Raw genomic sequence first — 22502 nt, forward strand, 5'->3', positions numbered from 1 at the left:
ATTTAGACCGTATCATAGTACTGAGACTGCTCTCCTTAGAGTTACAAATGATCTGCTCTTATCATCTGATCGTGGTTGTATCTCTCTATTAGTTTTATTGGATCTTAGTGCTGTGTTTGACACAATTGACCACAGCATTCTTTTGCATAGACTTGAACACTTTGTTGGCATCAGTGGAAATGCATTAGCATGGTTTAAATCGTACTTATATGACCGCCATCAGTTCGTAGCAGTGAATGAAGATATATCATATCGATCACAAGTGCAGTAGGGAGTACCTCAAGGCTCAGTACTAGGGCCGCTACTCTTCACGCTTTATATGTTACCCTTGGGAGATATCATCAGGAAACATGGTGTTAGCTTTCACTGTTATGCTGATGATACTCAGCTCTATATTTCTTCGCGTCCCGGTGAAACACACCAATTTGAAAAACGAATGGAATGCATAGTCGATATAAAAAACTGGATGACGAGTAATTTCTTATTGCTAAATTCAGAAAAAACAGAGGTGTTAATTATAGGACCTAAAAACTCTGGTTGTAATAACCTAGAACACTGTCTAAGACTTGATGGTTGCTCTGTCAATTCTTCGTCATCAGTTAGGAACCTAGGTATGCTACTTGATCGCAATCTTTCCTTAGAAAGCCACGTCTCTAGCATTTGTAAAACTGCATTTTTCCATCTCAAAAATATATCTAAATTACGCCCTATGCTCTCAATGTCAAATGCAGAAATGTTAATCCATGCATTTATGACTTCAAGGTTAGACTATTGTAATGCTTTATTGGGTGGTTGTTCTGCACGCATAGTAAACAAACTACAGCTAGTCCAAAATGCAGCAGCAAGAGTTCTTACTAGAACCAGGAAGTATGACCATATTAGCCCGGTCCTGTCCACACTGCACTGGCTCCCTATCAAACATCGTATAGATTTTAAAATATTGCTTATTACTTATAAAGCCCTGAATGGTTTAGCACCTCAGTATTTGAATGAGCTCCTTTTACATTATACTCCTCTACGTCCGCTACGTTCTCAAAACTCAGGCAATTTGATAATACCTAGAATATCAAAATCAACTGCGGGTGGCAGATCCTTTTCCTATTTGGCGCCTAAACTCTGGAATAACCTACCTAACATTGTTCGGGAGGCAGACACACTCTTGCAGTTTAAATCTAGATTAAAGACCCATCTCTTTAACCTGGCATACACATAACATACTAATATGCTTTTAATATCCAAATCCGTTAAAGGATTTTTAGGCTGCATTAATTAGGTAAACTGGAACCGGAACACTTCACATAACACTGTACTTTCTACATCATTAGAAGAATGGCATCTACGCTAACATTTGTCTGTTTCTCTCTTGTTCCGAGGTCACCGTGGCCACCAGATCCAGTCTGTGTCCAGATCAGAGGGTCACTGCAGTCACCCGGATCCAGTACGTATCCAGACCAGATGGTGGATCAGCACCTAGAAAGGACCTCTACTGCCCTGAAAGACAGCGGAGACCAGGACAACTAGAGCCCCAGATACAGATCCCCTGTAAAGACCTTGTCTCAGAGGAGCACCAGGACAAGACCACAGGAAACAGATGATTCTTCTGCACAATCTGACTTTGCTGCAGCCTGGAATTGAACTAATGGTTTCGTCTGGTCAGAGGAGAACTGGCCCCCCCAACTGAGCCTGGTTTCTCCCAAGGTTTTTTTCTCCATTCTGTCACCGATGGAGTTTCGGTTCCTTGCCGCTGTCGCCTCTGGCTTGCTTAGTTGGGGTCACTTCATCTACAGCGATATCATTGACTTGATTGCAAATTAAAACATTTCTTCGCGTCCCGGTGAAACACACCAATTTGAAAAACGAATGGAATGCATAGTCGATATAAAAAACTGGATGACGAGTAATTTCTTATTGCTAAATTCAGAAAAAACAGAGGTGTTAATTATAGGACCTAAAAACTCTGGTTGTAATAACCTAGAACACTGTCTAAGACTTGATGGTTGCTCTGTCAATTCTTCGTCATCAGTTAGGAACCTAGGTATGCTACTTGATCGCAATCTTTCCTTAGAAAGCCACGTCTCTAGCATTTGTAAAACTGCATTTTTCCATCTCAAAAATATATCTAAATTACGCCCTATGCTCTCAATGTCAAATGCAGAAATGTTAATCCATGCATTTATGACTTCAAGGTTAGACTATTGTAATGCTTTATTGGTGTTGGGGTCACTTCACTAAAACAGACACTATTTCAACTGAACAGAGATGACATAAATGAATTCAATGATGAACTGCCTTTAACTATCATTTTCATTATTGACACTGTTTTCCAAATGAATGTTGTTCAGTGCTTTGGCGCAATGTATTTTGTTTAAAGCACTATATAAATAAAGGTGATTGATTGATTGATTGATGATTGGTTGATTGATGATTGATAGATTGATCAATGTTGTGTTTGTTCTGCAGGAGTTTCCAGTCTCGATGGAAAGGTGAGTGATCTTCTCTCTCTCTGCTTCTGATCCTGAGTCACTTCAGTTCTGTGAGAGAAGCAGAAATAACACGTCAGTCTCTTCCTGGTAAGAGCTGTGAGAGTGAGGAGCTTATGATCACATGACTGTGTTTAAACAAGTCTGACAGGAACATCAGGATTTCTTCAGGTAAAATCTTAACAAACTGCATTCAGAATGAACTTTGAAACGTTAAAATAAACTGCTATAAAACACACACACACACACAAAAGAACAACGAAGAATACACATTATTTGGTGCATTTAGTGAAATGAAATGGTATATGTGAAGATTTCCAGTCAGTATTTAGACCGTATCATAGTACTGAGACTGCTCTCCTTAGAGTTACAAATGATCTGCTCTTATCATCTGATCGTGGGTGTATCTCTCTAAAACTCTAAAACTCTGCTTGTAATAACCTAGAACACTGTCTAAGACTTGATGGTTGCTCTGTCAATTCTTCGTCATCAGTTAGGAACCTAGGTTTTGAAGATTGCTACTTGATCGCAATCTTTCCTTAGAAAGCCACGTTTCTAGCATTTGTAAAACTGCATTTTTCCATCTCAAAAATATATCTAAATGACGGCCTATGCTCTCAATGTCAAATGCAGAAATGTTAATCCATGCATTTATGACTTCAAGGTTAGACTATTGTAATGCTTTATTTTCAGAATCAGAATCAGAATCAGAATGAGCTTTATTGCCAGGTATGTTTACACATACAAGGAATTTGTTTTCGTGACAGAAGCTCCGCAGTACAACAGAATGACAGCGACAGAACATAAAACACATAATAAAAGAATAAAAAATACAAATAAGTAGATAGTGAATGACAATATACAAATGACAATTGTAGGCAGGTATATTACAAAATGAAGTTATGTATGTACATATATATTGTGTGCAAAATTTAAGTGTATACTAAGTATGTGTGTTAGATAAATAAAGTGTGTTTGTATATAAATATAAAGTGTAGTGTGTTTGCCGTTATTATCAGCTGTTCATAAGATGGATTGCCTGAGGGAAGAAACTGGTCCTGTGTCTGGTCGTTCTAGTACTCAGTGCTCTGTAGCGTCGACCAGATGGCAACAGTTCAAAGAGGGAGTGTGCTGGATGTGAGGGGTCCAGAGTGATTTTGACAGCCCTTTTTCTCACTCTGGATAAGTACAGTTCTTGAATAGATGGGAGAGTTGAACCGATGATTCGCTCAGCAGTCCAGACTACTCTCTGTAGTCTTCTGAGGTCAGATTTAGAAGCTGAGCTGAACCAGACAGTTACTGAAGTGCAGAGGATGGATTCAATGATGGTGGAGTAGAACTGTTTCAGCAGCTCCTGTGGCAGGTTAAACTTCCTCAGCTGGCGGAGGAAGTACAACCTTTGCTGGGCCTTTTTCACAGTGGAGTCAATGTGAATGTCCCACTTCAGGTCCTGAGAGATGGTGGTTCCCAGGAATCTGAATGACTCCACTGCAGTCACAGTGCTGTTCATGATGGTGAGTGGGGAAAGTGCAGAGGGGTCTCTCCTGAAGTCCACGATCATCTCCACTGTTTTGAGCGTGTTAAGCTCCAGGTTGTTGAGACTGCACCAGACAGCCAGCTCTTTTACCTCCTGTCTGTAAGCAGACTCGCCACCGTCCTGAATGAGGCCGATGAGTGTGGTGTCATCTGCAAACTTCAGGAGCTTGACAGAGGGGTCCTTAGATGTGCAATCATTAGTGTACAGGGAGAAGAGCAGTGGGGAGAGAACGCAGCCCTGGGGAGCTCCGGTGCTGATTGTACGGGTGCTGGATGTGTATTTTCCCAACCTCACTAGCTGCTGCCTGTCTGTCAAGAAGCTGTTGATCCACTGACAGATGGAGGTGGGCACGGAGAGCTGATTTAGTTTGGGCAGGAGGAGGTTTGGGATGATCGTGTTGAAGGCCGAGCTGAAGTCAACAAACAGGATCCTCACATAAGTCCCCGGTCTGTCTAGGTGTTGCAGAACATAATGCAGTCCAATGTTTACTGCATCGTCCACAGACCTGTTTGCTCTGTAGGCAAACTGAAGAGGATCCAGCAAGGGCCCAGTGATGTCCTTCAGGTGGGCCAGCACCAGTTTTTCAAATGACTTCATGACTACAGACGTTAGAGCCACAGGCCTGTAGTCATTTAGTCCTGTAATTTTGGGTTTCTTAGGGATGGGGATGATGGTGGAACGTTTGAGGCATGAAGGGACTTCGCACAGGTCCAGCGATCTGTTGAAGATCTGTGTGAAGATGGGGGCCAGCTGGTCAGCACAGGATTTCAGACAGGCTGGTGTAACACAATCTGGGCCTGGTGCTTTTTTCCTTTTCTGCTTCCGGAAGACCTGGCGCACCGCATCCTCGCTGATCTGAATTGCAGGTGCCCCACCTGAGAGGGGGGATGCAGGAGGTGTGAATGGTGAGAGTGCTTGATTGGAGAGGCATTCAGGGCTGGTTGCAGGAGTTGTGAAGGGTGTGAATGGTTTTGTGGGGAGGCGTTCAGGGCAGGTGATGGGTGTTCTTTCAAACCTGCAGTAAAACTCGTTCAGATCGTCTGCCAGTCGTTGATTCTCTACGGTGCTGGGGGGTGGTGTCTTGTAATCGGTGATCTTCTTTAGACTTTCCACACTGATGCGGAGTCGTTGGAACTGAACTGAGGCCTTATTTTTTCAGAATAATTCCTCTTTGCCACTTTGATCTCCTTTTCCAATGTGTATTTAGCCTGTTTATACAAGACATTGTCCCCCTTCACGTAAGCATCTTCTTTGGCCTGACGGAGCTGTCTGAGTTTTGCAGTGAACCACGGTTTGTCATTATTGTAAATTAGTTGAGTCTTTGTAGGAATACACATATCCTCACAGAAGCTGATATATGATGTTACGGTCTCTGTGAGTTCGTCCAGATCGGTGGCAGCAGCTTCAAAAACACTCCAATCAGTGAGGTCAAAACAAGATTGTAAATCCTGCTCTGCTTCATTAGTCCATCTTTTTACAGTCCTTTATACAGGTTTAGCTGATTTTAGTTTCTGCCTGTAGGACGGTATAAGATGAACCAGAAGGTGATCAGAACGTCCCAAAGCTGCTCGTGGAACAGAGTGAAATGCATCCTTTATTGTGGTGTAACAGTGATCCAATATATTACTGTCTCTTGTGGGACATGTAACATGCTGTCTGTATTTTGGCAGTTCACGGGACAGATTGGCTTTATTAAAGTCCCCGAGAATGATTAAAACAGAGTCCGGGTGTTGTTGTTCTGTCTCTGTGATCTGATCAGCGAGTTTCTGTAAAGCTGAGCTCACATGCGCTTGAGGATGGATGTAAACACTGACCAGAATGAACGAGTGAAACTCCCGTGGTGAATAGAATGGCTTGCAGTTAATGAAGAGTGTTTCGAGATTTGAGCAGCACGTCTTCTTTAACACAGTTACATCTGTACACCACCGTTCATTGATGTAAAAGCATGTCCCGCCGCCGCGCGATTTCCCAGTCGATTCTGATTCGCGATCCGCTCTAAACAGCTGAAAGTCCGGCAGATGGGGTGCGCTGTCCGGTATGGTGTCATTCAGCCAGGTTTCCGTGAAACACAGAGCAGCAGAGTGTGTGAAATCCTTATTTGTCCGAGAAAGCAGAAGGAGTTCGTCCGTTTTGTTGGGTAGAGAGCGGAGATTTGCCAGATGGATGCTAGGCAACTGCGTTCGAAATCCGCGCTTCCTGAGTCTGACGAGCGCTCACGCTCGCTTCCCCCGTCTGCGCGTCCTGAAGCGCTTGATCAGCGCCGCCGCTCCTCCGATAACAACGTTCAGTAAAACATCTGAATAATTGAAATCCGGAAAAACATCTTGTGGTGCGTTCTGCCGAATGTTCAGCAGTTCTTCCCTGGTGAAACTGATGGCAGGAATATAACTAAAGACAGGACAAACTAACAAAAACACAAAAACATATGCAGAGCTCGTCACGGAGGCAGCCATCCTGTATCGGCGCCAGCGATCAGGTGGTTGTTCTGCACGCTTGGTAAACAAACTGCAGCTAGTCCAAAATGCAGCAGCAAGAGTTCTTACTAGAATCAGGAAGTATGACCATATTAGCCCGGTCCTGTCCACACTGCACTGGCTCCCTATCAAACATCGTATGGATTTTAAAATATTGCTTATTACTTATAAAGCCCTGAATGGTTTAGCACCTCAGTATTTGAATGAGCTCCTTTTACATTATTCTGCTCTACGTCCGCTACGTTCTCAAAACTCAGGCAATTTGATAATACCTAGAATATCAAAATCAACTGCGGGCGGCAGATCCTTTTCCTATTTGGCGCCTAAACTCTGGAATAACCTACCTAACATTGTTCAGGAGGCAGACACACTTTTGCAGTTTAAATCTAGATTAAAGACCCATCTCTTTAACCTGAGAAAAACACATAACATACTAATATGCTTTTAATATCCAAATCCGTTAAAGGATTTTTAGGCTGCATTAATTACGTAAACCGGAACCAGAAACACTTCACATAACACCGTACTTTCTACATCATTAGAAGAATGGCATCTACGCTAATATTTGTCTGTTTCTCTCTTGTTCCGAGGTCACCGTGGCCACGAGATCCAGTCTGTGTCCAGATCAGAGGGTCACTGCAGTCACCCGGATCCAGTACGTATCCAGACCAGATGGTGGATCAGCACCTAAAAAAGGACCTCTACTGCCCTGAAAGACAGCGGAGACCAGGACAACTAGAGCCCCAGATACAGATCCCCTGTAAAGACCTTGTCTCAGAGGAGCACCAGGACAAGACCACAGGAAACAGATGATTCTTCTGCACAATCTGACTTTGCTGCAGCCTGGAATTGAACTACTGGTTTCGTCTGGTCAGAGGAGAACTGACCCCCCAACTGAGCCTGGTTTCTCCCAAGGTTTTTTTCTCCATTCTGTCACCGATGGAGTTTCGGTTCCTTGCCGCCGTCGCCTCTGGCTTGCTTAGTTGGGGTCACTTCATCTAAAGCGATATCATTGACTTGATTGCAAATAAAAACAGACACTATTTCAACTGAACAGAGATGACATAACTGAATTCAATGATGAACTGCCTTTAACTATCATTTTGCATTATTGAGACACTGTTTTCCAAATGAATGTTGTTCAGTGCTTTGACGCAATGTATTTTGTTTAAAGCACTATATAAATAAAGGTGATTGATTGATTGAATAATAAATCATTTTATTAGTTTGTGGATTTGCTTCAGCTAGAAAGGACTACTGAAAATAAACAAAATGTGCAAAAGGATTTTGAAAAAAAAATACCCTTAGAAAGAGCTACTGCATTCAAACCAGTGTTTTAAGTGGGCCGGTACGCACCTGTACTCTTGAGCGTACCGCCACCTCTCCGTGCGCCCAGAACGTGCTTTTAGCGTACCGGTACGTTCATTTGGACGTACCGGTACGCTACGTCCAAATGACGTAGCGACTTTAATAGAGGTTTTAATCCTTTGCCTGCGCTGCCGCTTTTCAGAACGCACTTCACAATTCACACTTCCTAATTCTTACTAGTTCGGAGTTTGGAGCGTGAATCATTTGCACCAGTTCGGGAGTTCGGAGCGGGTTTGTGAATCATTTGAGTCAGATCAGGAGTTCGGAGCGGGTACGCGTATCATTTGAGTCAGTTTGGGGATCGCAAATCATTTGAGTCAGTTTAGGGATCGCGTATCATTTGAGTCAGTTTGGGGATCGCGAATCATTTGAGTCAGTTTAGGGATCGCGTATCATTTGAGTCAGTTTGGGAGTTCGGAGCGGGATCGCAAATCTTTTGAGTCAGTTCGGGAGTTCGTAGCGGGTTCGCGAATCATTTGAGTCAGTTTGAATGCAGTAGCTCTTTCTAAGGGTATTTTTTCAAAATCCTTTTGCATATTTTATTTATGTTCAGTAGTTCTTTCTAGCTCAAGCAAATCCACAAACTAATGGTAAAACATTTACCATTTACCATTTAAAACTCCTTCAATATAGTTGTTGTTACCTCAGGGGATGAGGGGAGTCATAAAAAATAAAAAAATAGAAAGTACATATATTTTTTTGGCTATAATAGAGTACCGTTTTGGGCCACTTAAAGCACTGATTCAAACTGACTCAAATGATTCGCGAACCCGCTACGAACTCCCAAACTGATTCAAATTATTCGCGATCCCACTTCGAACTCCCGAACTGATTCATATGATTCGCGATCGCCAAACTGACTCAAATGATTCTCGAACCCGCTACGAACTCTCGAATTGATTCAAATGATCAGCGAAGCCGCTCCGAACTCCCGAACTGAATTCAAATGATTTGCGATCCCCAAATTGACTCAATGATTTGCGAACCCGCTCCGAACTCCCGAACTGACTCAAATGATTCGCCATCCCGCTCCGAACTCCCAAACTGACTCAAATGATTTGCGATCCCCAAACTGACTCAAATGATTCGCGAACCCGCTACGAACTCCCGAATTGACTTAAATGATTTGCGAACCTGCTCCGAACTCCCGATCTGACTCTAATGATTCGCGAACCCGCTCCGAACTCCCGAACTGGTTCAAATGATTCACGCTCCATACTCCGACCAGAATCGTAAAGCCACGTTCTGGGCGCACGGAGAGGTGGTGGTACGCTCAAGAGCTATATTTGGAAGTGGCGGCTGTGTATATATAAAAGCACTGTGAATATATATATATATATATATATATATATATATATATATACAGTATTGTTCAAAATAATAGCAGTACAATGTGACTAACCAGAATAATCAAGGTTTTTAGTATATTTTTTGGCAAACAAGTTACCAGTAGGTTCAGTAGATTGTCAGAAAACAAACAAGACCCAGCATTCATGATATGCACGCTCTTAAGGCTGTGCAATTGGGCAATTAGTTGAAAGGGGTGTGTTCAAAAAAATAGCAGTGTCTACCTTTGACTGTACAAACTCAAAACTATTTTGTACAAACATTTTTTTTTTCTGGGATTTAGCAATCCTGTGAATCACTAAACTAATATTTAGTTGTATGACCACAGTTTTTTAAAACTGCTTGACATCTGTGTGGCATGGAGTCAACCAACTTGTGGCACCTCTCAGCTGTTATTCCACTCCATGATTCTTTAACAACATTCCACAATTCATTCACATTTCTTGGTTTTGCTTCAGAAACAGCATTTTTGATATCACCCCACAAGTTCTCAATTGGATTAAGGTCTGGAGATTGGGCTGGCCACTCCATAACATTAATTTTGTTGGTTTGGAACCAAGACTTTGCCCGTTTACTACTTGTGTTTTGGGTCATTGTCTTGTTGAAACAACCATTTCAAGGGCATGTCCTCTTCAGCATAGGGCAACATGACCTCTTCAAGTATTTTAACATATGCAAACTGATCCATGATCCCTGGTATGCGATAAATAGGCCCAACACCATAGTAGGAGAAACATGCCCATATCATGATGCTTGCACCTCCATGCTTCACTGTCTTCACTGTGTACTGTGGCTTGAATTCAGAGTTTGGGGGTCGTCTCACAAACTGCCTGTGGCCCTTGGACCCAAAAAGAACAATTTTACTCTCATCAGTCCACAAAATGTTCCTCCATTTCTCTTTAGGCCAGTTGATGTGTTCTTTGGCAAGTTGTAACCTCTTCTGCACATGCCTTTTTTTTTAACAGAGGGACTTTGCGGGGGATTCTTGAAAATAGATTAGCTTCACACAGACGTCTTCTAAATGTCACAGTACTTACAGGTAACTCCAGACTGTCTTTGATCATCCTGGAGGTGATCATTGGCTGAGCCTTTGCCATTCTGGTTATTCTTCTATCCATTTTGATGGTTGTCTTCCGTTTTCTTCCACGTCTCTGGTTTTGCTCTCCATTTTAAGGCATTGGAGATCATTTTAGCTGAACAGCCTATCATTTTTTGCACCTCTTTATAGGTTTTCCCCTCTCTAATCAACTTTTTAATCAAAGTACGCTGTTCTTCTGAACAATGTCTTGAACGACCCATTTTCCTCAGCTTTCAAATGCATGTTCAACAAGTGTTGGCTTCATCCTTAAATAGGGGCCACCTGATTCACACCTGTTTCTTCACAAAATTGATGACCTCAGTGATTGAATGCCACACTGCTATTTTTTTGAACACACCCCTTTCAACTAATTCAACTAATTGCCCAATTGCACAGCCTTAAGAGCGTGCATATCATGAATGCTGGGTCTCATTTGTTTTCTGAGAATCTACTGAACCTACTGGTAACTTGTTTGCCACGTAGCAATAAAAAAATATACGAAAAACCTTGATTATTCTGGTTAGTCACATTGTACTGCTATTATTTTGAACAATACTGTATATATACACACAAATTCTCTGACATATAGCAACTTTTTTTTTTTTTTACAGTAACGCAAATAGTTACTTTCCCTGGTAATGAGTTACTTTTATTATATTTCAGTTACTTTTTGGAACAAGTAGTGAGTAACTATAACTAATTAATTTTTTAAAGTAAGGTTCCCAACAGTGAGAATAACCAATACATTTTTTCCTGCATCTTTTATTGTTGGTCTACAGTGTTTTTGTTTTTGCCCTGAAATGCAACAAAAGTCTTCAGATGGATAATGCTTGTTTTATCACTTTCCTACTGATGTGGAGACTCTATTACGATAAACTATTACGATTATTCCATGTAAACACCACATTTACTGGCTTAGTCACTGTGAAAGTGAAACTTTAATTATGCATAGTGCTTAAAGCCACATTAAATTTTGTTCAATAAAATAATTTTAATCTTACCATATCCAAAAACACAGCTTGCTTTACTTTTATTTAATAGATGAAATGCGCTAGAATATAACTGAATAATAAGTAAAGACTATTAAAATAATCATCAAGTTCAAGTTCACGTTACTTTATTTATACCTGAAGGTAGATTTTGTTTGCAGTAGAGTCCTCACACACACACATGAAACAGAGCACATATCACACATCATCCAAAACTACATCATCAAAAAGTTCTTATCGGTCCAGAATAAGTAATACATACATAAAAACGAAAAAAAAAAGAAATAATAATAATAATACAAATAAAAATTTTGTTTCAGAAGACTGCTCATACACGAATAGGAAGTAAAATACATAAAAACCAAGTACACTATAAGCTATAACTTATTCCTCAAAGTAATGGCTGTAGGAACAAAACTGTTTTTGTGTCTTTTTGTTCTACACCTGGGGATTATAAACCTACGCCCAGAGGGTAGAAGCTGGAATTCTGTGTGCAAAGGATGTGAACTGTCATTTAGAATCGAACTAGTTATGCGCTGTAACTGTTTTGTGTACAAGCTCTCCACATTAAGCTGCGGGTCACCTATCAGCCTGCTGGACCACTTTACTATTTTATTGAAAAAGTTTTTATTTTTCAAAGTGAGTTTTCCAAACCAGACTGCTTAGCGCAAAGGATAAAATTGACTCGTGATAAAAATGAAAGCGTGATAAAAAAGGGTCATGATGGATTATTTGAACTCAATTTATTTTTATTAAAATTGTGAAATTGATTCAGTTTCCTCAAACAAAACAAACGCTGATGCCCTTTTTTACAGACTTGTTCACCGTTAGGTCAGGTTTTGAGTGTGCACCCACAGATGTTATCTGGACCATGACTTATTAACTCTTATAGAGAGTAATGCTTTCTGTTTGTGTTATATTAAAATGTTGAGTGTCTACAAGCTGTTTACTCAAATTGTCGATCTCATAGATAAAATCAAAAATATTAAAACGATTATAAAAACGAATAAGAGCACTGGCCAGCTCAGTATCTGAGCTGAAGCCATCCAAGGTGGCTGGGCTGCTGCTTTTTAGATTCTGGAGGCCTGCTATGGTTTTCATACTGTCCAAGGCTGATCCAAGATTGTTTGTTTCCATCTGGTTCTCCAGTTTATATTTATAGTCTCGTTTTGCTTTGATAATTCCAATTTTTAAATCCTTTTTTGCTATTTGTAGTTCAGCAATGTCACCCCCCTTAAAACATGATTGTTTTTTTCTGTAAACTATCTTTAACAGTTTTAGTTATCCATGGTTTGTTATTAGGATAAATCTTCACCTGTTTACATGGGACAATCGTGTCTCTACAAAAAGCAATATATGTGCATGTCACATCAGTCCATTCATTTAAGTCATCCCCACAAGACTTTTTAAACATTTCCCAGTCTGTACAATCAAAACAGTCTTGTAAGCATAGTACTGATTCATCAGTCCAGTCTTTAATTACTCGAACTTGAGCTTTATGTCTTTATAGGACAGTTTTATATGTCGGCAGCAAATGCACACAGTTGTGGTCCGCTGAACCCAGCGGCGGTAAAGGCAGCGATTTGTAAGCATCTTTTATAGATCCATAGCAGAGGTCCCGGGTTTTATCCCGTCTAGTAGGACAGGAACACACCCAGTATGAAGTTTGGCGCCTCAGGTGAGATTAATTGTAATTTCTGCACAGTTTCGAAGATGGTGTTAGAGGCCGACGCATCTTTCGCCCTTGGGTGAATATAGACTCTTGTAATAAAAACTTGTGGAAAGTCACGGGGTAAGTAGAAAGGTCGTAGTGATACTGATAAAAGTTCAACATCTGATGTACAGATACGCTCTCTTACAGTCACAGAAGTGCAGTATCGTTTGTTAAAATATAAGCATACCCCACCACCTTGAGATTTCCCCATTACCTCTCTCTCCGATCAAGTCGATAAGGTGCCCCAAATCCATCAATTGACAAGTCGGTGTCCTGATCATTCTCCGTCAAAGGAGCCAGGACACAACACTCCCTGAAGTCCTTCAGAAAACTGACGTTCCCCTGGAGCTCATCCATTTTATTCCTCAGGGACCGGAAATTCCCTAGGATCATGGAGGGTAGAGTAATGCGAGAAAATCGGTTTTCGGAAGCGTTGCCTGAGGCCTCCCCGCTTACCTCACTTTCTCTTTGTTGCCGCTATTTCCCCGCTGGGTTTTTTAGGATTCAATTAGGCAGTTGTAGCATGATGACGGTCCCACAAATTCTCCCACAGTTCAATTGCAGCAGTGTGGTTCTGGGGTACTGTAGCCTTCTATGGCTAACAGCTCCTTTGACGAAGTCGGAGATAATTCATCCAAGGAAGAGCGTCCAAGGACACAAAGAGTTCTAATATCCATTGTGTTTACGTGCATACAGAAACGAAGCTATAAACCGGACCCGTAAGAACTTTTACAAAAAAATAAAGAAGGAAAACACAAACACGGATGTTCTGAAACTTCCACGCCAAACTTTCACAGCGTGCACTTGCACCCAAAAAGTATATATAGTAAATATATTTAAATTATTTCATTTATTAACTATACTATTTATGTTTAATGTCTCATATCAGTTTTAGTTTGCCTCTAAATTTGTATTTATTCTAGTTTATATAAGAAGGTTTCTGTAGTGTGGATTCAAATTAATATACAGAGTAAATCCTTTTCACTGAACACATTAAAAATAAGTTTGATTAAGGTGTGGGAAGTGTGGTGTTGACACTGAAGGCGAACGACCGTGGCGCTGTAGTCTGTTTATAGCCTAAGCTAAGTTTTTTAATTCTGCTGCTTTTATTTAGGCTTCAAAATTCATCAAAGTTTTATTATTTTTTATATTGTTTATATTGATGGATAAAACATGCAAGTTTCATGAACTATTGTTGAACACAGAGCTTATTTTTTGTGATAATCCAAATGGAAAATCCTATAGGCTTTTAGTTGAGGGAACCAGTGTTATGCTAACAGCCGATCGGCCTACAAAGTGACATCATAGTTTCCCACTCTATAAATGCATAGATTAAACAGTGGTGATATTATAATGAGATCCCTTTGCCACGTCACCAAGGGAGCAAAATCAGACACACTAGTTTTCTCAAAGGCTTGCAGAAAAAGGATTAGTGGATTAAAGGATCCTTTTCACATTTCATTGATTGATAGATGCCCTGGGGACCTGATTATAGCACTTAAAACCTGGAAAAAGTCAGATTTTCATGTTATGTCTCGCGCCCCTAGACTCATTATGTTGTGTTTTCCTCCATGTGTTCTGTGTCCCATGATGATTTTTGTCATTCCTAGTAGCTGTTTTCCCATGTTGTCCATTCAGTTCAGTTTTTTCTGAGATTATACGTCTACCTGTGTCCTGTGCTCCTGTCTACCCTGTGTATTCCTCTGGATTATTTGAATTAAAAGAAAATTGTTCTGTGCATTCTCATGGCCTCGTGGATCTCTTCCTTCCCCCCAAATTCATCCTCCTCCAGCTGGAGCAAGGGGAAAATTCACTCAAGGGTCATATCAGACTGTTTCTGGCTGTGGCCCATCTCACCTCTTATCCAGATGACGCACTCTTTGTGTACTATGAGGAGGAGGATCTTATTGACTGGTAATTTGATCTGGAGAACGAATTGCCCCCTCTCCTCTCTCCGCTGTCTCTGCTGATCCTGTTCAGCTCTCCTTCATCCATGGTTCCCTCGTCCAGCCCTGAAGAAGCTTCTGATTCTCCAGTGCCTGTCCCTAGAAAGTTTCCTTCAGTGCCTGCTCCTAGAACGTGCACTCCAGTGCCTGCTCTTAGAATGTGTCCTCCTGTGCCTGCTCGTAGAATATGCCCTCAACTCCTTGAAAATGTCCACCCTCCCACCCGCTCCTGCATCCTCCACCACTTTCGTCAGGCAGCCCCATCATCCAGCATAGCCGTGGTTGGAGTCTCCCTCATCGCCGCATTCAGCCTCTGAGGCCTGGACTCCGCATCAGTCTGTTGACTTGTCTGCTCCACCATGGCTCCTAGCTCCTTCCTCTCTGTCGTGGCCCGGCAATCCACAAGCTCCACCTCGCTCCTTTGTCCCTGTGGCCCCACAATGGTCTGGCATCGACCATCCCTCGCCCCTGGACTCCCCTCCACTTTGCCTTGTCCCTCCATCCCTCTGGCTCCACTTCAGTCCTCTGTCACTCCCTCTCCACCATGGCCTCCCAGATGCACATCTCTGCATCGGTCGCTGGTGCCATCGGCTCCTCCTAAGATCTCTGGATCCTCCTTGTCACACTGGCTTTTTGGCTCCCGTCTCCACCTCGGCCTCCTACTCCACCTGCTCCACTGCCATTGGTCGCTCCCAGGGAGTCAGTGGCCATTCCTCCTCCATGGCTCCTTCCTCCATCGGCTCCACCATGGATCAACATCATGACTGTGGCCTGGGTCCAGCTGGACTCCTCCTGCTCTGGGTTCCTCCTGTCTCCTTTCTTCCTCTTCCCTCTGTGGTCTCTGTCTGCTGACCACCTCTCGGGGGTCCGTCCTCCACCGGAACATCCTCCTTTGTTCCCACCCAGTCCCCTCCCTTCCCTCTATTGTTCCAATGTGCAAGGTCGCATCTTCCGGAGGGGGTAGTAATGTCATGCCCCTGGACACATTATGTTGTGTTTTCCCTCCATGTTTTCTGTGTTCCATGTTGATTGTGTCATTCCTAGCACCTGTGTTTTCCCAATCATCCTGTGTTTAAAAGTCCATGTCAATTCAGTTCAGTTTTGCCGGAGATTATATGTCTGCCCATGTCCACACTATATTATAAATGATTTTATTTCAGTAATTTAATACTTCACATTAATTCATTTAATTTTGAGTAGTTGCCAAAACAACCTTTATAATAACTAAATTTTTATTTTTCGATTTTCATCTAATGTTTGGGAATCCAGTGCTAAAATCTCAAAAAAAAAAATCACAGCTAATGACTGACAGTGATGAGAGGAAAATGTCTGATGTGTTTGTTCAACTGGACGAATGTCTTAATTCATTATCATCTGTGTTGTGTTCACTCTTAATCATTATATGTTGATTGTGTCTCATCAGCTCCTGTGATTCTGGATCCAAACACGGCTTATCAAGATCTCGTTCTGTCTGATGAACTGACCAGTGTGAGATACAGCAGTGATCATTCTGTTCCTGATAATCCAGAGAGATTTGACTCCTATTCCTGTGTATTGGGTTCAGAGGGTTTTAACTCAGGAACACACTGCTGGGATGTGGAAGTTAAACAGAGTAAATACTGGAGTCTTGGAGTAACTACAGCATCAAACCAGAGGAAGGGATGGGGCTTCTTTAATACTGATGTCTGGTGTGTGTGGTATAATCAGTATGGAGTTTCTTTAGCTTCTGGTTTTCATGTGAAACAGAATCTTGATCATGTGAGAGTGAATCTGGACTATGACAGAGGAACAGTGTCATTCTCTGATCTAGTAACTAACACGCATCTACACACATTCACAATCTCCTTCACTCACACACTCTTTCCTTTCTTCTGGTGTTATGACTATTCTTCTTCTCTGAGGATCTTATCGATCAATAGTCAGTAATCTGTAGCTCTTGATCTTATCGCTTTTATTTTTCATCATGTTTCAATATTTATTCACAGGAGTAAGATTGTTGATCTGAACAACAGATTAGAAAACAAGCACATTTATTCATCTTTAAAAATTAAGAATTATAAAAACAATTAAAATAATTAAAATAACTAAAATATTTAAATCTTAATCATATCCGACTAATGAAAAACAATGATCTCAATAACTCTCTAACAACAACAAACCATCCACCAAGCAACCACCCAGAACACCCTAGCAACTGTGTAGCAGTGCTCTTGTTAGTGATCTGTGTGTTTGTATGCGAGAAAAAGCAGCAACTTAAAACCGTTCACACTTTAAAACAACTTCAAACCTCTTTAAACTACTTTCAGAGCATCAGACTATACTTTTTCAAGATGACATCAAAGATTGTCTAAAAACTTCATCTAGTTCAGGATGCATGATAATATCATATTGTTTGTAGAACTGCAGCACTAAAAGAGATGATTAAACACATGTTCAGTGTTTGTTGTAAATAAATAATGATTTCAGTTCTAGAGATTAAATGATTTTTTGTTTATTCAAAGTAAATTTATGTAAAAGGTTCTTGCTGATCAACACTGTTGAATGAAATATAAATTTTTGGTCTAGAAAGTTACACAACAAATATCAATAATCTCTAACTAACAATGTGTGATTTCATGTCTCATTTTCAGATTGAAATATAAAAGAATTGTCACGATTGTAAGGTTTTAATAATGTGATTGTTTGTTTGTACTGGCTACTGTTATACAGACCACCAGGGCACCATACAGACTTTATTAAAGAGTTTGCTGATTTTACATCCGAGTTACTGAATTACTAAAAGAGTTGTTATCTGTAGCTGAAGAACTGCTTCTCAACATTATTAACTCGTCGTTATCTTTAGGTCATGTCCCAAAACCATTTAAGATGGCGGTTATTAAGCCTCTTTAATTAAGAAACCAAAACTAGAACCTAGTGAACTGGCAAATTATAGGTCTATTTCAAATCTTCCATTTATGTCTAAATTTTTGAAAAAGTTGTGTCTGCTCAATTTAGCACCTTCCTGCACAAAAATTATCTGTATGAATAATTTCAGTCAGGTTTCAGGCCCCAACACAGCACAGAAACTGCACTTGTTAAAGTTACAAATGACCTACTTTCAGACCATAGATCATGACATACTCATAGATAGATTACAAAACTATATAGATATTCAAGGGCAGGATTTAAGATGGTTTAGATCATACCTGTCCGATTGTTTCTATTTTGTTTACTTAAATGGGGAGTCATCTCATTTATCATCCATAAAATATGGAGTGCCACAAGGATCCGTCCTAGGTCCCCTTCTATTTTCAATATACAATGTGCCCCATGGTAATATTATTAGAAAATACGGGATTAATTTCCACTGTGATGCTGATGATATTCAGCTATATATCTCAACAAGACCAGATGAAACTTCTAAATTATCTAAGCTAACAGAGTGGGTTAAAAATGTAAAAGATTGGGTGACCAATATTTTTCTCCTAATAAATTCGGATATGACAGAGATATTAATTATTGGACCAAAAAACAGTACACAGAATCTTGTAGATACAATTTGCATCTAGACAGATATACTGTTACTTCCTCTACAGTCAAAAATCTGGGTGTTATATTAGACCGCAACTTGTCTTTTGAAAATCCTATTTCCCATGAAATAATCAGGGGGAAAAAAGAGAAAGAAAGAAAAACAGGAAGAAAAAAAACCTGACCACGAATACAAGAATAGATGTGGCCGCTAAACCCGTGATGAGCAGGTGCAGGTAGTTGCGTCAGCAACTTCCGCAGCCGCTCCAGATGGTCCTCCCAGGTCTCCGAGTGGATAACGACATCATCGAGGTAGGCCACCACATAGGCATTAGCCATTGGAAAGTGGCCGGGGCACCGTGTAGGCCAAAGGGAAGGACCCGGTACTGGCAGTGGCCACTTGGGGTAGAGAAGGCCGTTTTCGGTTTCGAAGAGCAGTTCGAATAGGGTGAAACCAGTGGAGGCCTGGGGGATCTCTCGAATGCCGAAGAGCACATAGGGGAGCATCTGGTCCCAGTTCCGTTTATCTTTGGCCGCCACTCGGCGCAACATCTGCTTTAGGGTCTGATTGAAGTGCTTGACGAGCCTGTCGGTCTGGGGATGGTAATAATAATAATAATAATAATAACACATTTTATTTATAATGCGTTTTTCTAGAACCCAAACCGCTACAAACAAATACAATTCAAAAACTACAATAAATGCAATACAAAGTAAAAAGTATAAATCATAAAATATTCATTACAGTACAACACAGTAGAATATTACTGACAGCCCATAAAAGCAATTTTAAAAAGATGAGTTTTCAACAGCTTCTTAAAACTGGCTATTGTGTGAGCCTCTCTAACAGCAATGGGAAGCGCGTTCCATAACCTGGGTGCAGCAACAGAGAAAGCTCTCTCGCCCATAGATTTTAATCTATAGGGAGGCTGTTGAAGAGTAAGGGAATCAGCAGACCGAAGGGAACGAGAAGGCATGTATCGGGTGACTAAGTCACAAATATAAGAAGGGGCAGTTCCATGTATAGCTTTGTATGTTAATGTTAGAGTTTTAAAAACAATACGTGACTGTACAGGAAGCCAATGCAAACTATAAAGCACGCCTGTGATATGCTGACGTGATGGAGTATATGTGAGAATACGAGCAGCTGAATTCTGGATATACTGCAGGCGTTTGATTAATTTAGCAGATAATCCAATGAATAGTGCATTACAGTAGTCAATCCTGGAAGTAACAAATGCATGAATAAGCCTTTCAGCGTCAGGTGGAGTGAGGAAAGGCCTAATTCTTGCAATGTTTCTGAGGTGATGGAAAGCAGATTTTGTAATACTCTTAATGTGAGAGTCTAGTGTCAGATGAGTGTCAAAAATTACTCCAAGGTTACGAGCCTGAGCAGATGGAAGTACTACACTGTCATCCATAATCAAATTAAGATTACTACCCTTATGAATAGCCGCTGGTGTGCCAACGAGTAGAACCTCTGTTTTAGAAGAATTCAGTTTTAAAAAATCATGGTGCATCCATGTTTTTTTTCCAGCACACACTCTGAAAGAACTGTTGAGGTGAGAGTAGGATCAGACTTGGAGCTGATGTAAATATGCGTATCATCTGCATTTAAGTGATACTCCAAACCATATTTCCTAATAATTTTTCCCAAAGGAAGCATACACACACCAAACAATATAGGACCCATTACAGATCCCTGAGGAACACCATGACAGACCTGTCCAAGTTCAGATTTGTTGTTTCCCAAAACAACAAACTGGGTACGATCAGTGAGGTAAGATTTAAACCAGTTTAGTACCGTACCAGTGATACCAAGCCATCTCTCCAGCCTGTTTATCAGGATAGAATGGCACACTGTATCAAATGCAGCACTAAGATCCAACAGGACCAGGATGGTGGAGGCTCCAGAGTCAGCTGAGATAAGCAGATCATTCATAACTCGAACCAGGGCTGTTTCTGTACTATGTCCCTTTCTAAACCCAGACTGAAAAGGTTCAAAAAGCTTGTTGGAAAACAAGTGTGAGTGGAGCTGTGCCACACCAACACGTTCTAAAGCTTTAGCAAGAAAGGGTAAGTTTGAGATAGGTCTGTAATTAGATAGATCTGACTTATGACATCCAGGCTTTTTAAGGACTGGTGTAATAGCTGCAACTTTAAGGGCTTTTGGAACTGAACCAGTAGTGAGGGAGGTGTTCACAATGTTTAAGATGAGGGGGCAAATTGACGAGAGACATCCCTTTAAAACAGATGTTGGGATTGGGTCAAGAGTACATGTAGTTGTATTCATAGCCATCACTAATTTCAGAATACAATCATTAGTGACTATGCTAAAACTAGAAAATGCACTTTCGGGAAAACTAGGTGGAAAGATCACAGGAACTGCAGAGCATGGTACCAAACAGATAGACTTATAGATATTTTCAATTTTTTCCATGAAGAAACTGAGTAACTTGTTACACTCCTGTACAGAGGAACAAATTGGTGACTTGATTGGTGCAAAAGGCTGTTGATTGTCTAAAAAAATCTTATTTGGGTTTGCAGCACCATCACTAAAAATAGATGAGTAGTACTTTTTTCTTGCTGCTTTGAGTGCTTCAGCGTATTGACTCAAATGACCGTTGTACATAAGTCTATGAACTGTCAAACCCGATTTCTTATATTGACGTTCAAGCTGCCTGCTTTTCATCTTCATAGCCCTTAAATCAGTGGTGTACCAAGGAGAAGATTTACTAAATGAACAACACGTTCTCTCCTAGGGGCTAATTCATCAAAAGCAGATGACAAAATAGAATTATAGTGATCAACAGTTTCTACAGCTGAGTGCTCTTAGATCAGGCAGGAGAGATTGTCATAGTTACGATTCTTGACATTTCTAAAACTAATGACCCTTGTTTGAGTACTACTTAAAAGTGGAACATTTAAATTAAAAGTGAGAAGCTAATGATCACTGATACACAAGTCACTACTATCTAGGTTATAAATGTCTACTCCAACAGAACATACCAGATCTAGTGTGTGACCTTTATTATGAGTGGGAAATTTCACGTGCTGAATCATGTTAAAACAGTCTAATGCATCCATGAAATCAACTGTTAAATTACTATTTGAGTTGTCCACATGAATATTAATGTCTCCAGTCGCAATCATTGCTGGACAAACAGCACTAAGAGATGTAAGTAGCTCTGTGAGTTCAGTAAAAAACAAAGGATTTGGTTTTGGAGGTCGATAAATGAGTACAATAAGGACAGGTGAGACTCCATTCACTTTAAAAGCATTGTACTTAAATGATTATACACAGGGAATGGTAATTTCCGTGACAGATATATCGGCTCTGTAAATAACAGTGAGACCGCCACCTTTACCACTTTGACGTGGTCTCTCAATATATGTATATCCCGGTGGAGCACTCATATTTAAGTTTATGAATCGTTTGGCTGATGCCAAGTCTCACAGATACAAAAAAAGTCCAAAGCATTGTCCGATATGATATCATGAAGTACAGCACTCTTATTATTCATTGAACGAACATTTAGATGTGCAAATTGAGCAGTTTCAATTCTCACCTTCTGATGAGTCAGTTGTGGGTAACACAAGTTTGCATGGCAAACACCACGTAGAGAACGCTTGTGTGTTTCAGAGGCCTTGCATAGAGACCATAAAACTTTAATGCCAGTCCCAGTAGTATAAACATTACGCCGTGATCCTCTGTGTAAATATCTCAGCCGACGTAAAAGCTGACATGATTTCAAGGTCTTTTGAACACAGACGTCGGGAAGTAAATAATGTTCCAATGAGAGAAGTTCAGAAAAAGAGTACCTTATCATGATGAAATCCAACTGTTGTTAAAGGACCCGCTCTCCACAAAGCCCAGACAGGGTCACAATATTGATGACGATGATAATGATGTTGATGATGATGACATGCAAAGCGAAGGAATCCGCATGATAGGAGCAGTGATATCCAAATTAAATCACTTGAATCAGAATCCAGACGCGTTTTTATCACACTGCTGCATTTGACAGGTCGCAGTGTTCCCAGTCAGCAGGATCAGTAATA

The 22502-nt window shown here is 40.8% G+C and overlaps 1 protein-coding gene across 1 annotated transcript in view; it reads left to right on the top strand.

Moving 5' to 3' along the window:
• LOC127952178 (zinc-binding protein A33-like) overlaps positions 1-16874 on the top strand; it is a 67376-nt gene extending 50502 nt beyond the window's left edge. The window contains exon 6 of the mRNA XM_052550571.1: positions 16357-16874. Within this exon, the coding sequence (XP_052406531.1) occupies positions 16357-16859 (503 nt within the window). The 3' untranslated portion in view covers positions 16860-16874. The remainder of the gene's footprint in view (positions 1-16356) is intronic.
• Positions 16875-22502: the final 5628 nt, after the last annotated feature.

The sequence above is a fragment of the Carassius gibelio genome, chromosome B3 (genome assembly GCF_023724105.1).
Source record: "Carassius gibelio isolate Cgi1373 ecotype wild population from Czech Republic chromosome B3, carGib1.2-hapl.c, whole genome shotgun sequence".
Taxonomy (NCBI): Eukaryota; Metazoa; Chordata; class Actinopteri; order Cypriniformes; family Cyprinidae; genus Carassius; species Carassius gibelio.